Here is a 22,448-nt window from a genome sequence, read left to right on the forward strand (position 1 = left end):
GAGAGACGGCCAAGACTTGGACGCGCACCGTTCTCAATCACGCGATATTACTCCGTCATCTTCTTTTGATGTTTAAAATCGTGTTTTTTCCCTCGTCCCGAAGTTTCACGAACGGTTGACCTTTCTTTGACGACCCTCCCCCCCTACACACATTCACCCTTGCCGCCACCGCACCACTCGCCGACCCGACGACGGCACTTTATAAACGGCTTACTGCTCTTTTGTTTTCCGCACCAATGTAAACGTGCCCGGCTGCAATGGAAACATGTACACGGAACAACCCTATTATATTATAAACCTGTATACGTATTAGCCTCGGGCAAGACGATGGATAAACCGCGGCCCGTATTGCACGAACGGTACATTCAATATATTATGCATAATAATATAACGATACGGACGGGGCTTGATATAGGTACATTTTGGATATCGAAAATCGTTCAAAATGTTATGAGGAATCGAATTTCAGGCAACTTTATTAAAACAAAAAAAAAAAATAAAATCAATAATTTATATCAAAACAATAACCGTTTTATGATTTTTTTTATACAAATCTGCAATTTAAAATTTAAAAAAATTAATTAATTTAAATTTAAAATTCAACAATATCGCCAAAGGGACTAATATTTTTCATCTACAGTAGGTAGATGTTAAGTAATAACTAATAACTAATACCTGGTTATCCTAAACCCGTTTTATACCCATGCGTTTCGACAAGTATGGAACGCTTGAATGAAAAGTCTCTCGTAGATAGCTGGTCCCTCGTATATTTTAATTTTTAATCAAAATATTAAAATCGTAAAAATGGTAAAAATATATACTGAAAAATGTCATATTATGTATAGGTATTTCGTACTTGTATAACTAATTTAGTAAAAATGATTTTTCTTGTATCGCTAAACCGACATTTTTTCGGTTAATGCATAAATCACCTTTTAGGACAGTAAAAATGCTTGGATTTTCTTATGGTAAAATCATAGGCTGACTGACCGTTTTCGCTCAGAATCGTTTTTCTTATACAATCATATTATATCATTGAATTAAAATTTAACACCATCCATTACAGTGACCCACCTGTAACCTACTGTACAGCAGAGCGACATCCACTTACCCGCCTTTTTTTATATTACATGTTTCAAAATTATTTTGTTGTAAGAATATTTGAAGAAAAACACTTGAATTTATCAATGCAAATTTACTGTTAAATGTTAAAATAATCAGTTTGTATATTATAGTATATTATAGTGGACCAAAATTACAATATTATAATAATTATATTATGCAATTTTTATTACTCAAATTAATGAACACTATACATATAGGTTAAAAATTCAAAAGAAAAAGGTCGTTGAAGTGGGTTACTAATTATGTATATTCTAGTAACCTTAAGATAGGGATATGTGCATGTATTAAAAAATTGCCATAATAGAGTTGAATTTTTAGAATTATGAGATATTCTTAAGCTCAACAATACTATATTTTCCCCATACTTATATTCGTACTGTAAATAATTGCACTAATTAAATATTTTAAAGATTTACGTACGTCGTGAGTAAAAACCAAAAAGTTCAAAAGTTCATTCAGCACTATATACCAATATATAATATAATAATAATCCATGATTGTTATTTGTAATACATTTTATTCATTCATTTTTCTTAATGTAATACCTATGTAAAACGTGCGTGTTATTTAACACAATATTACGTATACGTACAAAAAACATTACCTAATCCGTATAAATTTTAATTATTTCGCATAGAATGTGCATACAAGGGCGCCCACAGGGGGGGGGGGCGGGAGGGGCCATGGCCCCCCCGCTTTTTTTTACCAATGTTTTTAATTTTTATAATAGGTATTACAGTATATTTTACTATAGAACCTATAACCAATTCTTTACAGGGAATAAATTGTGATTTATTTAGTGCAAATAAACATATTAAAGACCTTATTAAATATATCAGTGATGACAGAGCTAATAACGAAGAAATGTTTCTAATTTTAATGAAAGATATTAATATGTACTTAAATGAACTTGGTATTACATTAATGACTCCAAGAGTATCCTCAAAACAAACTTTAAGAAATAACCCCCCTTCATCAGGTCCAGAAGATTACTACAGAAAATCTATTTATATACCATATTTAGATTCACTGATCACATCTTTAAATGAAAGGTTCCCAGAGGATAATTCAAAATATGAGATCATTTCAGTTCATCCTAAGTACTTAAAACAAACAAAAAAAGAAGAATTTATCATACAACTCCAAAATCTAAAATCATTTTATGGAGAATTCATTGAGAATATTGAAGAAGAAGGCCTAGTATGGTACAATATGTGGAAAGAAAAAAATGATGACAATATGGATTTTCTGAAGTTATTAGATGAAGTCACATTTCTACCTTCAATAAAAAAATGTCTTTTAATAGCAGCTACACTTCCATCTACTACATGTAGCGTTGAAAGGTCTTTTAGGTTTGTATTACAGTTTATAATATATTTTTTATTTTTACTACTTCAATTATTAATTATGTTTTATATTTGCTTTAAATTAGCTCGCTTAAAAGACTTAAAACATGGCTTCGTAGTACTGTTACTGAGAATCGCTTAAATGGCTTGGCATTGATGAATATCTACAAAACTTATGTACAAGCTCAAAAATCCAACATTATAGAGGAAACGATAAAATTATTTGCCATGGAGCCTAGGCGCATGCAATTTTTATTTAATGACAATTAATAATCTTAATATTTTTATAAAATTAGATACCTAGGTTAATAATAAACAATATAATAATTTATAAGATTTTTTTTTTTTTTCAGTGCTCTTGATGTCTCATATAATATTTTGATGATACCTACGTCCTACAGTTAATCATATTATGGTGTCATCTGCAGTTTGTAATGAATCTATAAAATACTATACCTAATAATATGTTATGGCTATGTATAATATAAACTTTACCCCCCCCCCCCCGGTGAAAATTTCTGCGGGCGCCCTTGTGTGCATATAATAGAATTTAATTGAAAAATCTATAATACATCTGAATTATTGAAGCGGACAACATCTATAAACGATATGGTTCGACCAATAGCTGACTCCATGCAGTTTTCAAATTGACCATACTACCATAGTACCTATACATGCATACACCTAAATGATGTAAAAAACGGCCAACTGCATGTAATTGATGTGCAAAAATAGCACATTTTTCGAAAACTTTCAATGATTTGGTCTAAAACACTATGACGAATCGTCATAAATTATAATATTATATGATACAGCTACACCTACCCCACAATATCACAACCCAATCGATTCATGAAATATCGTTACAAAGTGTGGCATATTCCACCTCCGTTTATATCATCAATTAAATTATAGCTATACAGGGTGATTCATCAAGCAGGTTCAAACCATTGTTTAGTATTCAATAATGCAATTATTCAAAATCTATTTTTTTTAATTATTAATTATACTAAAAGGACACCTATCGGCTATCATATTATTTTTCATACTACTAAAGGATTGCGTGATGATGGATTTTGAAGACAATATGGGACCTAATGTGATTTGGAAATCTTAGTTATTACAATATTAATATTAATAATATATGCCTATATATCAACATATGATTAAGTATAATACAATAAACTAGATCCAACTACGTGTTAGGTACATCTATTTTGTAAAATCGTTTTTAAGGATTGTTATCCTTATTATTAACATTAACTATAAGAATTTACAAGTTCAAATTCGTAATGAGACACATCAACATATTATTCAAAAACGTGTTCACTAAATAACTTGCATTAAAAAAAGAAATGTATATCACCACCGGATTCCCTATTCAGAATTTGAATGAATTCATTGTTATAGGTGACCATGTTCGGCGAATCATCCTGTATAACATTATTCTACGAGTACGTCCAGTACAATAAAATATTAATTGTAACTATATTGTGTACACACTAGTTGTCCGGTACACGTGGTGTGACCATTCTCACTAAAAGTTGTCGAGAATCGCACGTTCGTTTGGCTAACCGTTTAGACAAAGATTGATAAATATATTCAAACAAGCACAGGAGGCAACAGTTTTTGGGCGCACGTGATGATTGATGTAGATATAATATGCACATAATAATATTATGATATTTAACGTGGCCCCGCCGACACTACACGTACACGATGCGACACTCGTCTGATTTGACGATCGCGGCGACTGATTGATAATTTTTTTTATTGGCAAAATTCCCTAACAGCCAAGCCAAAGCTGTTTTAGACTGTCAACGGCCGAAAATTCAACACCTCGTGTCATTCACGACTTCGTGTCAACACAACAGTCCCCATCGCGTGAACAATATCGCACTGTCATGCTCACATTCCATATCGAAATAATACAATAATAGTATTATGATTTCCGACATTTTATAATGATTATAATAATAATTTAAACGTTCTGTTTCACGATGAAAAGTCGTTGTGAATAATTTCTTTCGTATGCCCTCGGGATAATTTATTAGTCAGAAAGATATTTACTTTTTTTGTTTTTTATGCTATGAACGTCGTACGTCAATAAAGTTTTTGAACGACTATAATGTTATTTCCGCTTTTATTTTTATATGATATTTGTAAGTATATTATGGTAGTGGTTTTACTTTTATAAAATGTTTTTTGGGCAGTGAAACATCCAAAAACAAATTTATTCATTTATAGTTTATAGACTTTATTATAGTTTATGTTTATATAGATGTTGTACGCTGTAAGTTGTAACCTAATAGGTCGTACCTTTTTATCTAAATTCACAATATTTTCAATTTTCTGAGAAAGTCGCAAAAAACAATTAATATAGCAAAACGTCGATTTTCACAAATTGTAAAGATCAGTTTTAGATATGCCGAACTCCATTTCAAATGTAATAATTTGTTACAAAATAATAGTACATCACGTTCTGTGCCATAGTGCGTACTTATTTGGAAATTACAAATGTTGTTTTAGCTAAAGTTATAGCAATATTATAATCCATATCGTATAGGTACCTAGTATTATATTTTTATAATTATAATTTTTATGAGCAACATACGCAACAGTTTTTGCTTGATGCACAATATATTCACTTGACAATTATAACAATTATTTTTGTATTATTGTATCAATTTAGAATTAAAAATTTTATTTTTATTTTTATTTTATGAATAAAAAGCCTCTCGACAGCAAAAAGCATAGGCACTCATAATGCATAGTATTATAATATATACGCATTATTGTTGAATAATGTTGAATTGTTTACAATGTATTATGAGTTACATGAAAATTAAGATTAGATTAATTTTTCAAGTCCTGTTTCCATTGGAATGCAAAGATGATTTATTTATTGTGAGCGAGACTCGTCCAAATAAATTAATATAATAACATACCCAACTGATTTTATTTATTATTAAATTATTATATATTTTTTTCATATCAATCATACATTTTACATTCGTAATTTTATTACAGTCTCCGTTAGTAATTTTATTTTATTAGAAACGCTATAATTTATTTAATAAAAATGTGGTACACGCATAACTCGGTGAATAATAATAATATTTTATTTAATGAACTATACGTAAGTATACGTCATGTTTGTTATAAGCCCCAAAATCAAAGGTTTATGGGTGAGTAATTTTTTTCAATGCACTACTAATTTAATTTGTATATACAAGTTTATACAGATAATACTGTACCTACTACATACTATTAAGTATATATAAATTATAATATATTTAATGAAATTTTGAATGGCCCAAACCGTAAAGTATAAATATTCTTTCAGCAGAGTTCATTAAAGTACAAATATTCCTTCAAATATATTAAAATCAGTTCAATTTCAAATTTGTATATGCTCTCATTAAAGAATATTATACTTTATAGTTTATAGGTAGTTTATAATAATTTTAAAGTAGACAATAAATTTAAGTTTAATGTATGTATTCTATTAGAAATGCTATGTTATGGTTAAATTTGAGTTTATATGTTAAATATTATATAAACTATAAGATTGTATATTAAATTAATTGTGTGTAATTTAAAATCTAACAGTGGCTGTACATTTAATTAATGTTTAACATTTAACATATTTTTTTAGAATTTTTAATTTAGTAATTATAAATGTATTTTTATATTTATCAAAAATATTAATATTAAAATATGTATTAAAGTAGGTACCTAATATTATACTATGGTTATCAAATTAAAATGTAATTTTTTTGAGCTTTTTTACTTTGCATGAACCAGATGCATAAAAAATTTGTAAGTAAGTAAGGTACAATGTAACATTTATCTATCTAAATAATTGTTGACCTCTACTTTTGGGCCATTATATTAATTTTCTAAATAAAAACATTTTTATAATATATTCAAAATAAGCAAAATTAGATACCAACGTAATAAAAAATAAATGATATGCATAGTAGTTGCAAATGTTCCCTCTTATTTTGAGTTTATATAAATCAATGTAACTTGTGATTGTTAAAAACACTCAAATAAACTTTTATAAGTATATTTTAACAAGATTACCATAAAATTGCACGCATTAATCTCATTTAACGCTAGTTAATAGACCCTTGTATAAGTACAAATTAACTAGCTGTATTATAATTAATTACTTTTAGTTAAATGTGCTATTAGTCCCAGAAACAAAGTACATAACAACGAATGAACTAACAATGCAACTTTTTTTCAATACTAATACGTGGTTGTTGGACGCAATCTAGAAAGTAGCTATTGCCAATTGTCTCGAATGAAGCAGATAGATGCCGCTGCAGTCTTATTATTAATTGTTAAACGATACGTTACTAATAAGTTCAAATAAGGTGCGTGATGCATGTTTAAATACAGTGTGATTATTATTAATGTAGCACGCTTATAATCGTAATAGGTACAATACTGTAACTGAGTTTTTAATTTAAAAAATAGTTAAGTAAGCAAGATTAATATATTAATGATCTAAATATACTTGATAAAAATGTGTAATATCTAATATGTATTATGAGTTATAACATTGTATACGAATTATAAAATGTAATTTACTTAAATACAATTATTGTATTGTTTATTCATTTGTATTGAACCAAGCTTTCTTTTTAGCCATAAGACAAAACTTAATATTGTAAATACGTCTTGTACTTGAAAACAAATTCAGAAAATATTACGACGAGCTTGACACCCAATTTTTTTTGTCTATCTATACTGACCAAGTTTAGTAGTTATGAGTAAGTAGGTAGGAGCATCCCAATAAATGTGATTATGTTGATTCATAGAAACCACATAGGTAGGTACCATAAATATTGTAAAACTTATCGATCCGCTTAAGACTGCGTGTTGTCACTAATATTTTAATTTATAAATATAATACCTATACGATTGTCGCTGTATTGGCGTTTATAGCAGTCGTTCATTTTTTTTCCCCCATTAAAACAGCTAGTGTAAAATAATCAATGAAATCAAAAATTTGTTTAACCGGACACAAACGACGAGATATCATGTTGTTATACTCGTATATATACCGAGCACTAGCCACTAATAATAATATACAAACGGCAGTGTTAATTTTGATTTGGACGCTGAAACGTAAAACTCGCACGTGTATGTTTTTTTTTTCTGGAAAGATAGAGTTTCAAAGTAGAAAAACTGAAATACATACAAAACAAAAAAAACATTTATGAATCGACCCAGAATAATTAAACTACTATATTTCCATAGTTTTTTTCCTAGATGAAAGCGCGAACACACCCCCGTCCAAATAACAGGGCTGAGGACTGAACACACAAAAAAAAAACTACTGAATTCCGTTAAAAAACGTAATTTGTAACTGATGACGCACATTATGTGTGTTTTACGTTAGTATATAATTATATATTATAATTTATAATACTTGGGGGACGGAGTGGCCGAGTGGACTAAGGCGACGCAGCCGACGTTGGTTCGATACCTCGACCGCGGATGGCATTTTTCTTCGGGCAAGTCACGGTGTCCGGAGAACAAGTGCCGCCATCCCCCACCCGGGGCATGGCCAAAACCTACGGGTGCCCCATTAGAAATTCTGCCAAACACAACACACACGTGTAAAAACCCTACCGTTACAAACCCCAAAATCAGCTAATGGCCATAGTCGCCGTGCTTAAAGATCAATTAAAAAAAAAAAAAAATTTATAATAATATAATAATAATATATACGCCCAAATAGTGTGCTGCGAGTGTTTGAAATTTGTCCTCTGCACGAGTCATTATCATAAATAGAAGTCGACTGATTTATGCATAGGTATTATATTTTCGCGGCCAGCGTTTTCTTATCAGTCTCGCTGTCATTATTTACACTTTCCTGTGGTACCAAATGGAGAGAAAAACCCATCCATTGTTGTACGCGAATTTACACTTTTATTTTTTTTGGCACCGACAATATAAATAATAGGTAGGTATACCTTACGGTAATCGTATATGTGTTAAATTATGTGTCTTTTTTTCTTGCGTAAACCCCTATTCTACATGAAAGGCGTCGTGTTTAACAGTACCTATTGTTTAATGTATTTTAATTTTATAAGTATCCATCCAATAATGAACAATTTTAAAGATAGACGTAGAAGAAAATTTTTTGGGCGCTATTATACGTCCGTCCAGTATTTTACCGGCAGACTTTACACTCAGAAAAATTTGCCGGTTGTACGGATTTGGATTTATCACGGAAAAAGGGAAAATGGAAAATATATCGAAGTATAATACCACAATAATATTATCGAAGATCACTTGGTAGAATTTTGGACTTACCTTACACCAACAATAACTTTGCAATTATTGAAATTATTTGTACGTTTATATTAGGCAAGTCGTTTTACAAAATATGTATATTCTATTATGAATAAAAGGACAGGAGTACAAGACTGCAGAAGACAGAACAAATCACGCAGAAGCAATATATTTATTTTTTCAATAATATATAATTTATAAACGTAAGTCAAAAATTGTTAATGTTTTACTTACAACCTGTACCTATATAATATAATCTTAAATTAGGCATATAACTATCGTTGTTGAAGCTTTATAGATAATAATAATATATACATTATATTACGCCAAAAATGGTTTCAATCTTGTATGACTTGACCCCTGATTTAGTTATTAATAATAACATGATTATATATTATTATATTATATGATTAATCCTTAGCTTTCCGTCGAATGTACAATAGGAATTCTGTTAATCTTGATGGTGAGCACCGACTACTGAGTGATGATCGCAAACTGTCGACGAGATTTCATGTATGTATACGCAATCCTGGGCATGTTAAATGATAATTTGTAATTGAGTTAAGTTGATTGAAAAAATTTTAAAAAGTTTAAAGTTATTAGTTATCTTAATGTTTTTTTTCAACTCAGTTAAGTTAATAGTTATATGGAAACTTACAATTAACTTATTAGCTAAAGTTATTATTTTTTTTTAAAATATATAAATAGCCTATAATATGTTATAAAATAATAAAAAGTAAATGTTTATGCAATATTATATTTCATCAATAATAATTGTATTATATTTATTATTTAATTATTTATAAAGTAACGTAACTTGGATTTGGTTAAAAGTAACTCGTTATTTATGAAGTTTATATCGATAAAAATCAGTTGAGTTAAAAATCAAGTTAATAAATATTAAATTTTAAAAAGTTAAAATTCACTTAACTTCAACTTTTTAACTCGTTTATGCCCGGGCTTAGGTATTCGAATGCGATCAGTGATCACGCAAAGAAACGATCAAAATAAAAACGAACACGATGGCTTGGAAGAACAATTTTATTTAGTTGACGTTGGCTTAACGGTAAAATTATAAAAAAAATCCACCAAAAAAATATACACGCGTACATGTGAACGAGTGGGAGACCAACACGGTGTGGCGGTGGCACATTTTTTCTGTACAAATATTTATTATTTAATTCCCATTTTTGTCGTTTGACGGGAAAATTAAATTTTACTCGGATAAAACTGAGGAACCTACAAAAAAAAATAAATTGAAAAATTCAACTTTCCTGGCAAATGGGTTGACTACACAGTAAACTAAAAATTAGAAAAGCTGGTCAAGAATTTTGGAAAATTAAAGTACGTAACGTGGTGTGGGGTTAATTGCAACAATGTTAATCGGCTGTTTTTAATCCATAGAATGAAAATTGTACCTAAACGTTACTAAATACTCGTTAAAACGAAATTTACTGAGTGCATATATCAAATCAATCTGAAATTTCTGATATAGAAAAATCTAAAACATTAAGAAGTAATAATTTTCACCGCCAAAATATGAAATCCATTATTTTAGACGTAAATGTAACTATGTAAGTGAGAAAAAATAGTGACAAATTCAAATAATCAAAACCATTACGTAATATTAATATTATTATTATTTTTACTTTCCATGTTAAAATTGAAGTTTTTTCTTTGGTTTATTTAAACATTGTTTTTACTTTTTCAATAAAATCACCTACTGATTAGTAAATAGTTAAAATAACAGTATCCTTTATTGTAGAAATAAAATACCCAGGTATTGAAACGGCCGTTGAATATAAAATGTATTCAAAATATGTATAAAAAAAATGTTTGGTTTGTATTAACAAATTGTATCTCTTATAGCGTCCAAATCACGGTTTAAGATAGAACCTAAATGACTATGACCGTGGTCCAAATTAAAGCATCTCTTTGAATACTTTTAGAATATATTTTCTACTATTTTTTTTTCAAATGTATTACTCACATTGAATTACTATAATATTCCTTTACATTTTTACTTAGGTTTTAAATATTTTCAAATGGTATAAATATCATAATTTATAAAGGGCTCGGAACTAAATGCACTTAAATTGTACCTATTAAATATGAAGATACTTATGTATGACAAATTACAATTAATATGCTTTAAAAATATTCACATTTCATATTTTTTTGTCTAATGTCTAGTTACACAAATATAGACAATGATTTTTTCTTGAAATGGCACGTGTAAAAATATCACCAGATGTTATTTTCCATTTGGTAATAAATTATTGAAAACCAACTCAAATTCTACTATTCAACTAAATATAAACCCGAGTTTTTTGGTTCTAACATATACACAAATTACTTTAAACACCGCCGAGAGATCACAATCATTCATATGAAAGGATAAAAAAAGTTTTGAACATTTCGTAATAAAATTAATAAATTTAATCCGATTTAAAATGTCAACGACGAATGAGGTCATAAAATGTAATCAATTTAATACCTACAATATATTATATTATATACATTTTGTAAAGCTTATTGTTACACACATGTATAAAATATGTACGAACATTTTTCAATTTGAAAATTAAAACCAAAACAATCCATTCAGAATTATAGGATTTATTTATTAGCGGGATTATTATTATAATATCCTTGTAATAAAATCTAATCAACTATCATTTATTTAAAGAAAATACAAAATTAATTCTATGTTTATTTTATAGAAAATTATTACAGTAGGTGTTCAGAGTTATCAGTATAGTTTTCAGTAGATACATATGTGATATAATATTCTATAAGGTAGAATTTATAAGAATACCTCAATGTTAAAAGGTAACTTTCACCTCTTTCACATCTATTTCACTTACTCAGTACCTATATAATCAAAAAAGCCTGTATAAAATAATAAGTTATGATTCATTACTAAAAATGATAAGCAAGTACAATGAAATATTTCATAGTCTTCAATAAGACCATTAAAAATGAATAATATGTATTTATAAAGTAAAACTGCATGTCAATACCATATATTATAATATATACTTAAATATTTAAACTAATTAATAATCAAATGTTATTTAATATTTATATTAATTATAATATGGAATGTTATCTTATCACAAAAATATTAATTAAATATAATTTACAAAGTTATCCAAATGTTTTGAGTTTTATGTCCACAGTCACTTAAACATGAAATTAGTTTTTGCCAGAAAAATAGTTAGTTATGCTATAAAAATAATTAGTAATAATAATAATAATAATAATAATATAATGGAAATATTTTTGTATCGACAGTGACCTTAAAATACATAAAAGCTATTTTAAATTGATATGTTTTAGTATGAAAATCACTAAATCTATTTTGATGAAAAAAAAATGTCAACATGTTCTAACACGAATTTATTGGTTGGAAAAATAACTCATATTATAATCATTAGATGAAACAAATAATAATAATAATAAAATGTCGTTTAACATTTGTTATTGACTAACAGAACTGTTTAGATAATAAGATCAACACGTCATATTATACAATTATACAAAGTACTAAAGTACATAATAATATACTATACAAAACAATTTAAGTAAAAATCAATGTCAAGTAAATGGTGAATCATTGAAATTATTATTAGAAGGAAGTTTTTTCGTTATTATTATTTAAAAAAAATATACAATCTGTGTCCTATGACACAATAAGAATACGAGATAAAATATTTTTTACACAAAGAACTTGTGGTTAAAAGCCACCCAGTAATAAATAAGAACCTACCTTTTAATTTTCGTTTGTCTTATCTCTAATATTATTTATTCTTATCTTACTAATAAATAAGTATTTAATTTTATTCTTTAAGATGTTTCTAATTAAGATCTCTATATCAGTTTTTTTCAGTCATTGTGCGGGATTACCAGAAGTTATACGAGTGGCCAGATTTGATATTAGGGGGTTGGAACGGGAAGAAAGTCTATTATATGAAATAGTTTATAGAATGTCATTGCTTCTGCATGAACTGCTTAAATATGTAAGCCACCCTGCGTGTAAAGTAAAATTAGAAATATATGGTGAGGCATAAGTGATTGTGGGAAGGATTTTATTTTGAAAAGTTTAAATTTTATTGAGATTGGATTTTTTGGCATTTCCCCAAAGTTGGCACATAAATCCACATCGGTGTAATTAAGGATTTATACTTGAGTGTTTTGATATTTGAAGTGTGTTGGTTGGATATTAACGTTTTGGTCAAGCGGAGACGCACATTGAAACCGATTTTTTTGTAATATAGAGTGAAGGCTTGCAGGTGAAACTACGATCAATGCCTTAGTGCATAACCGATTGGGGAAATGGAATTGGGATGTGGCCTAAGGAGACTTACGGATAAGTGATTATTATAGAAGTTAAAAATAAATAATATACTCATAATTTTCTTGGAATTTGTGATAATATCCATCATCGTCTGTGTGTTTTTATTTCCTTTAAAAAAATATATAAATATAATGAATGATATCCAAAAATTGATTTACTAACCATTAATATTTATTTATACTCATAATTTTATTACCTACCTAATATTAATAATATTTGTATTCAATGGGTAAAATAAAACATCTTTAAGAAAAATAATAAACCAAGGTAGTTGATCTGCTGTTTAGTAAGCATCGAGTGTACCTCATCTTCACTGATGAGGTCACTGGAAAGTTGAAAGGATGTGTTTGATGTAAATTTAATGATAAATCATTTCATTCAAAAAACAATTTTGAGCTGAGCAGACTTTCAACGTAGTATATTAATTCTTGTGATATTTTTATTATTCTTTTATTATATTATTTTATACTATCCCTCCTGTCTAGTATTATTATAATAATATAATATAGTATAATATGGTATATAATATAGTTATATACTTATATATATTAGGTATATAACTATATAAACGTGAAACTACTTATACACTTTGAAACAGCTAATCTCAGAAACTACTTGACCGATTTATATTCATATTTTTTTTATGTCTTCCAATACTTAGAAGAAGGTTCTTACGGAATGAAAAATTAAGAAAATTGGAAACTTTTCGAAAACTTAACGACTATTTAATTTTATCACGCGTTTATAATATTGTTTATCAATATTTATTTTTGTAACCATGGCAACACATTTGTATATTATTAGAATTCATTTATATTCATATAAATATATTTTCATAAATTAGAATTTATTGTTTCGATAAGGAAACATAGCGTTAGTCATGTCGCGATAAAAACAGGATTAGAATTATTTACGTTATTATTTCTTTCAAAAATTATTATTTTATGTAATAATTATTATTTGTTTTTAATTTATTTGATAGTCCGTCCGGTCTGGCTCTACAAAATCGAGGCCGTCAAACACCAAAACCCTGCAATATATTTGCCTTCGCTTATAATAGCCTTTGCCTCTATTGGTATGTAACCAACAAAAAGTTCCACAAAGGCCTAAATCTACAAACCCTCAAAGACCTGGCCAAATCGCATTACATCAAATTCTATAAGAGTAGCAAACTATCCTCTGCTACTCTCATATCCAGTAGGTTAAAAAGGCAATGGCCCAGGGACCTGCTAAAAGCATATAATAATATTAACTTAAACTTGTCAGGTGGCACCGCAGGGATCCTTTCTATTCTTATCTCAATCGTCATTGTCAATTTTTTCATCAGACTTACTTATTATACCATGTTTGTGTAGATTTTAAATATATTGTTTTATATATAAAAATTCTCAGATATTTTTCGGCAAAATATTATAGACGGGAATGGGTAGTTGTGAGGTGATACACAAATATTTTACACTCGGATGGAGCTGGCTAATTCAGCTAGTATTATATATTTTATATTTAGTAGCGGAGAACAGGATCTATAGTCAGATCAACAATTTAAGAGAACTTGGTCGGTAAGAGAACACCGAGAAGACCACGTTAACGTTGGGAAGTCTTCGTGAAATCGGATACGGGAAGGATCCAAGTAGAGGTACCATGAAGATAGAGATGGATGGAGAGAAATTTGTTTGGTGGTATGGTATTAATGACCGAAACAAACATAAATATATATATATATTTACTTATATCCCTAGGGATTATAGCTATAAGAAATATATTTTTCTAATAATACGATATTATGGTAGATCGAACTAGATTTTTCCAAAACCAAATCGTATATTATGACTTTACATAGTAATAATTATATTATCATTTTCTGTCAGAAACCCTCCACCCGTATAACATAAAAGTCATAATAACATTTATTTTAAAATCTAATTTAATTATTCTTTTGTAATTTGTATAATATTATGTTCTCAGTGTAATCAAATTAAAGTGTGAACGCGTGTTATTTCAATTCAGCCAATAGCCATAGCCGCCGAGGCTTTATTTAATAATAATAAAATATAATTTCATATAATATTACTAGCTCTTATCAACTTATATAAGTCAATACCAGAGAACGGTAGAACCAATTTACCAATTTACCGTAGAACGGATTGAAATACTATGGTACTCGCATGGTATAAATAGCATACAATTAATTAAATACATTGTGTAAAGTAAAAATAATAATATACGTTGTGGTCAAAATTCAAAAATGTCAAGTCACTATAGTAGACTATTGAATCATAACAAAATAACAAAATAATTTTATGTTAAATAATAATATAATATCCAATTTTGTCGATTTTTAACTTCAGAATATGTCTTTAAAGAAAATTGAACATATTATTATGTATTATTAAGATTTTTAGGTTTCTGTAAGAACAATTTATGACAAACTTGGTATTATATTGTCAAACCTTGGCGTCCTTAGCCGATAGATAGTAGGTGCCTTTACATGTATGTGTATTTTTATTAAGTAAGTATAATGCATCATTGTAAAACCAATAATTCATCGATCCACTCAGATTATAACAATAATAATGAATTATGATAACCAATCTGAAATTTGAGTACGATCGATTTGATCATTTCAAATTACCATGGCAAAATGTGCATCAATTATACATAGGTAGGTACTACTAAAACAGGTACAAAAAAACTACGATAGTTAAATAGTTAAATATTCAAATATAATATTCAAATTTAAGTCGTACATATAATGGCATAATATGTAACGAAATTCTTTGTATAGTTATAGTTATACGCGATTCAATAATACGTTAATGGATATCATGTTCAATTTAATGGAATAATAAAAACACTTTTACGATTTAAATTCTTTTTTATCGACTTCAACAAATGTTTTGTTCTTATTTCTAATGGGTTTTGGCACGCTTCAGCCAAAGTTCCATGTGCTTTAGAACTCTCCGACCAACAGTTAGGGCCATAAAGCAAAGTTAGCGAAAGCCAATTAGGAATGGTTGAAAGCTGACCATAGCAAACTTTATTAGTACAGCAGACAGTGAGGTGCATATAGCTTATAGTATTATATACGATGTTACCCCCGACAATGTAACATTATCTCTGCGTAACATCGCATTGCTGTTATACTTACGAAACGGATAATCAGCAAAATCGTCGTCTTCAGTCACACCATTGCTGCTCATCTTGTCCCAACCTGTAAAATTTGAGAGATGAATAGATTTTTCGGGACGGGCGATTATGGAAAACGAGACGATAATGATTATTCTACTGCCGTAGGTGCGCAGGTACGCAGTGTACCTCCACCGCGATGTAGAAACGGCCCGAAAAAGCGGTTTTACTTACGCAGTGCTACGATGTTGCACAAAGACATTAAAACAGTAGGCGATGCCTATCGGCCGGTCTAACGGAAATTACAACGGGCGCGATTTACACCACCGCGTCAATTATTTTTCGTGTACTGGCAATACGAATGGGAATGGTCCAAAATGATGAGCAAACGGCAGATTGGTGTTTTGGACGACGATCAAAATACTCGGAGTTTAAAATAATATGCGAACCTCGGTGTCGGGGTGGGGGGTCAGGGCACTGCTCTACATATGTGCGTGTGTGTGTGTGAATGCGTTCGCGAACCAACGCGAACGGTGAGAACATTTCAATAAATATTTTATGTTTACGTTGCTTTTTATGTAGACCAATATGAGTACATAATTATTTCGAGAAGACCCTAACATTAAACAGCACTACGACTACTACTACAGCAGTTATCTGAAACGTTATAGCGAGTGGCAATACGACTTAATAAAACCATATACCGAGATCAACAATCTGCAGTTGTATACGTATTGTATGGCGTACAATATTATTTCATTAAGTCGTATTTTAGTGGCCCTCGGTAGTCGCATAGGCTAAAATATATGTAACGAATTGTAATTATGAATTCAATATTCTAGTGTGATATTATATGGCACAACCGTGCATAATTTCGATTCCCGAACCCAATGATTTAAATGAAAAAAACATTGGAGAAATGAAATATAATTATTGGCTATTTGTTGGACATTTTGAAAGTACGCGATGCCAAGGAAGTCGTTATAATAATATTGCAGTACTGACGCATTGTACGAATACATATGAATAATGTCAGTTGGGAATTTTATATAGCTACTTATTAATGCAATTGTACTTAAAATCACCACAAATCTCATTTGTTTCATTGACATTTTAACAAAATTGCACTTACCGTGACTTAGTAAAAATAATTAACTCAAAGCACTCTGAAAAAATGGCTGTTTAGACAAGTCGTATATTGTTCAAATTTAAAATAATCTATGATTAATCTAAAATCTTATAAACAACTATATAAGCTACAAATTACAACATTAACTATAGATGTATTAATATGCATCATATAGATTGTTGACAATATAAGGTCTAGCATAAAATATAGTTTCTGAAATGGGTCTGTAGTGAAAAACTTTGAATTTGATATTAATATTATTATTAGTGTGATTTGATAATTTAATGATGTTATAATATCGATTGTATGGTATTATAATCTTAACACTTAAGCTAATATAATGTTTTTTTTTGACCATTGTAGCTTACTATAGGGATAATGTACTTCCTGTTTATTTTTTCTAATTACAATGTGTGGTATATACTATACACCAACCATTTATTTTTAACAGAGTTAATAGTAAACTGAACAATTTTCATCTCTTGAAATTATTTTAATGTATTAATCGATAAATATTGTGTAGAATTTATAATAATATCTAATATCATATGTGCTCGATCGGATAAGAAATCTTTATTATAAATGTAACTTTTTTTAGAGTTTTAGGTATCTAAACATAACCTATTTATATATCAACGTTGTGTCCGTCCGTCCGTTAGTTACCAGTATAAAATAGTTACGATGTTTGTGTTGAGATTAATTTATAACGGTTCTATTTAAAGTAAATACATACTATAGCCATTATTAAAATATATAAAAATATGAGTACTGAGTATTCAATACGGATTAATAGTGGCCAATAATAAAAAATAAAAATAGGTACCTAAACACAACGGCTACCAGATTGTGATATTTTTAAATCGTATACTATAGTATGAAATTTATCATAGTTTATTGCGTTGTATTAAAATACGTCTGGGAACCGTGAATTTAGGACGCTCGCAGAATGGGCTTTCCTAACTTGTTCTATATTAATTTATGTGCTTACACGTGTTGTACCACGTACATTATAATATTGTTGCTCTCGTACAAGTGTGTGCGCGACAGCGACAATCGAGTAAATGTTGGACATTTGCGACGGAGGATGCCGGTGTAATAGGTATAATATTATTATGTTTTAATTCTTCACAGCCGGGCAAACTTCACGATCGTGTTTGGCATAATTTTAATGACGCCTCGCTCCGCACGAATAACAATATTGCGATTTCATTGTCATCGCTATTGTGTGTGGGAGGACGATGGCAATATTCCTACAGCCTTTATGGGCTATTAGCGATAGTCTTCTGACACTACGGCACTGCACAGCTGTACATTAGACCATTATTAATAAGTGGTTATGCAGTGCAGTTGTAGAACGTATTGACATATATTTATATAATATTATGTACTAAACCCTCGGCTGTTATAACCTATTTTTATTATTATTATCATTGTATGTATAGACGTAGGGTTATAACATTATAGCATCAAAACGATAAAATTAATGTAAATGACTAAAAATCAAAAACCAAACGCCATCCAAAGTATAATAATATTATTATTAGTTATATGTAGGTAAAGATGATGGATAAACATTTCGAACAAAAAACATTACCAAAGAGTATCAATAATAATTTATTTAAAACAAATAATAAAGGTAATATTATATCATATTATAATTTATATAACCTATCATTAAAAAAATGAGTATTCTTTTTTGAAATACATCGGCTAAAACAGTACTAATAACCTATGTGGCTATCTTATTATTTTAAATACATTTCAAAATATCCTTTACGACACGCTGGTTTTAATGTTATTTTATTATAACATAATTTGATATTAAAAAAATCTAACAAAATGTTTCAAATAAGAATGATAAAAAGCCAAAAAAATATCGTATAAAGCAGTCAAATAATTTACGTTTGCAATAAAAGTCTCAACTAAAAAAGAGCTTTTCACCGAAAAATAATAATTTGTCGAAACGCATTACAACACAATAGCGAAAAAAATAAATTACTTCACTAAGAATCTTAAATAATTCAAAGAAAAGTTGAGTGGCAAAACTTGGTCGTTAGATCGGCTTAGATTTTTGTCGATAGATTTATTTATTTCTAAGTATTACATTAAAAAAAAAACAACAGTCACAAATAAAAATAAAAGTGACTTTAAAATAAATAGTCTTCTGAGTAATTACTAACTGTTTGTTTAATAATAATTATTATATTATATACTTTTAGAACACATCATATATTATATCAGAAAACATTATATGATTATACGATAACGTAACTATAAATAACAAATCAAAATTATTACTTTAACCTACGATGAATCATGATAGTTATACCAACCTGCCAAAAATGGAGATGTATAAAACTAAATAAGAAAAAATTGGATCTTTTGGAAAATTCTAAAACAATAATAATATTATGGTGGCTTATAACGTCATACTATGATGGGCTAACCTAAAATTCTTATTAAATAATAATAATATCTCAATAATACTGATGAAATATTATTCATAATAAAATTTTTTTTTGTGTTTTGTAATATAAGTTTAAATTTAACTCATATTTTTATATTAATAATCGGTTGATCAGATGATATGAATTTATGATATTATCGTTATTAATATGAACAACGGCATAATAAAAATAAGAGATTCGTCCAATTATTAAATCAGTCGTGTTCTTCTGGTGGCCTATCTACGACGCCGTGCTCATCTTATTACGAGGGTCAACGAGACAGAACATGTCGTGTACAACTCGAAGACAAGATTTCGAATTGTAACTCAGAAATCCGTACGTCTGGCACCCAAAATTGAAAATTCGTTAAGCTAAAACTTTTTTAGCAAAATAAGTACTCAATTAGTAACAATATTCGAAGTTCGTAATCCAAGTCTTATCCCTAAAATGAATGATTCTATTTTCGGAGGGTCAGTCTCACTTCAGCCCGGCATCTCAAAAATAGCGCACATTTGACGATTAATACAATATATTTTAAATTCAAAGCGGAACGATGAAAATGGCACTTATTGATTTTACTACAAAGTGTTGTTTTTTTTTCGAGTATGTATACAGGATTATAATTTCAATCAAAGGTGGTGAAGAATATTATGCTATAATAGTTAAATAATAATGTGCACATGTTTAGACAAGCTTAAATATTGTATTTGTAAAATATATATTACTATTGTATGGCATTTGCGTGGAATTGTATTTGTGTGATATTTTTTTCCGACTACCATATATGTGTGCCTATGGCAACCATAGCTGCATAAAAAATGTAATGGTTCGCTAAAATTGAATTGGACCATTCGTGGCCACCTGGGTCATGTACCATTACGTCCCATTAGCGCAAAAGTTAAAATATATTTAGTGATTGTTTGTGCTGCATTAGCATAATATTGTTTAAGTTCGAGCCCTGCTACCTAATCATTAAAATCTATTTCGGTCACTCTTTTCTTTCCGTCGTTGACATCTTCCAAGTGATAATGTGGCAGACGGTAAACGTTTATATTGCGGTGTAAGCTGTCGGTGGTATTTTTGTACGCGTTACTCAAAGTGTTCGTTCTCAGATTTGGCAACAGAATATTGTCCGCATGCAGCTCGGCGTAGAACTACAATAGAAAATATTATGTCGTGCCCCGAAAGTCATAATATTATAGTTCAGGACACCACTGCACGTTAAGACGTAATAACATTATGAAGAATGTAGACACCACGTACAATGTACATAATATTGTATTCTAACGATAAAAACTGAATAATACGTCTTATTACTTATTATTGTAACGGATACCTAAACCGGAACATTATTGCGCTAAATATTGAGTAAAAACTAAAATGTAGAACGACATCTATCGGTGTTTTCTTGTTGTACATTGTGTCCGGTGGAGCGCGTTGAATAATAGCCAAAAGTAATACAGAATATTATACGTATTATACGGAATGTCAGTATAGTTACCTGATACCGTTGATACGTACCTGATACCATTGGTTATAATTTATAAATACTAGTTTTATAATCAATGCTGATACATATACATTAGTTTTCCATTCCGCGGATTAAGTATATCAGGTATAATTTTAATAACTAAATTTTCCGAATTTTTTTGAAACAGTATACCTTTATGCGTGAACGATATACCTTCCTATATCCCATCCCAACCTACTTCAGTTGGTCAGTTTAAAAAATTAAAAACACGATAACACATTCAATATCGATGAAAAAAAACTATAAACAAATTCCCAGTCATGTTGGAATCTCTGGAAACGAGACAGCAGACATCTACGCAAAAAGAGCCATACACTCTCCTGAAGCCTCGCCTCCGTCCAAATTTGTTATCTGAGTGACATCGTGGGAGTAATACAGTCCCTGCCACTGAAACAGTGGCAACACCGTTGGGCATCGTCACAAACAAAACTCAACGAAATTAAACTTTCTATTAACCCTTGGCCAACATTCCTTACCAAAAGACGTTACGAAGTCGTAATTAACAGACTAAGAATTGAGCGCACTTATTGGCTAACACACATGTGAGACGCGAAGATCCTGTCCAATGCATATAACCTACGGGGAAGCTCTAACCGTCAAACACATCCTTCTATACTGTCGCAATTATGCAGATACCAGAACATCCTTAAATATACCGGATCACTCATACGTTTTTATTTTTTTTTTCTTATATGTTGTGTTTTTTTTCTCAACCTTTTTACACACTTTAACTAATCATATTGTAATATAGCAAAGTTCCTTATAGTATAATAATGTAATATTAATGTTGTAAATATTGTAAGCCAATAACCTTAGTTGTTGAGTCTTTAATAAATAAAAAAAAAAGTAATCTCTAAATAAACAAAAATGTATAACCTACATAATTATTATAGCTTGATGCCGGAACGCGAAATGTATTTCGGTGTTTCAAGTGCTGAAATGCTTCATAAATGTTACAATTGATACTACAAATAATAATGATAACATTATTAACACATCTTATGCATATCACGATAGTGTAACTGGTATAATATTATAACAATATATACAGGGTGTTCCAAATTTCATA

General features: G+C 29.2%; 1 protein-coding gene and 1 long non-coding RNA gene across 2 annotated transcripts; one reads left to right on the forward strand and one right to left on the reverse strand.

Moving 5' to 3' along the window:
* Window positions 1–2,019: 2,019 nt before the first annotated feature.
* LOC132943614 (uncharacterized) lies at window positions 2,020–3,068 on the forward strand. Its single transcript, XM_061012644.1, has 2 exons — window positions 2,020–2,477; window positions 2,558–3,068. The coding sequence occupies exons 1-2, from the start codon at window positions 2,020–2,022 to the stop codon at window positions 2,739–2,741; spliced, it is 642 nt and encodes a 213-aa protein (XP_060868627.1). The 3' UTR covers window positions 2,742–3,068.
* Window positions 3,069–8,953: 5,885 nt separating this feature from the next.
* On the reverse strand, window positions 8,954–16,569 carry LOC132943992 (uncharacterized). The gene is made up of 3 exons (XR_009664401.1): window positions 16,507–16,569; window positions 16,295–16,357; window positions 8,954–9,315 (listed from the first exon to the last, which is right to left on the reverse strand). It is a non-coding gene; the product is annotated as an uncharacterized LOC132943992 (long non-coding RNA).
* Between the last annotated feature and the right edge of the window lie 5,879 nt (window positions 16,570–22,448).

Source organism: Metopolophium dirhodum, chromosome 4 (genome assembly GCF_019925205.1).
Source record: "Metopolophium dirhodum isolate CAU chromosome 4, ASM1992520v1, whole genome shotgun sequence".
NCBI lineage: Eukaryota > Metazoa > Arthropoda > Insecta > Hemiptera > Aphididae > Metopolophium > Metopolophium dirhodum.

Bases quoted from the DNA above. Each gene is read 5' to 3' on its own strand.
- LOC132943614 (XM_061012644.1), top strand. From the start codon at position 2,020: ATGTACTTAAATGAACTTGGTATTACATTAATGACTCCAAGAGTATCC. The intron at 2,478-2,557 runs GTTTGTATTACA...GCTTTAAATTAG, and splicing joins AGCGTTGAAAGGTCTTTTAG to CTCGCTTAAAAGACTTAAAA.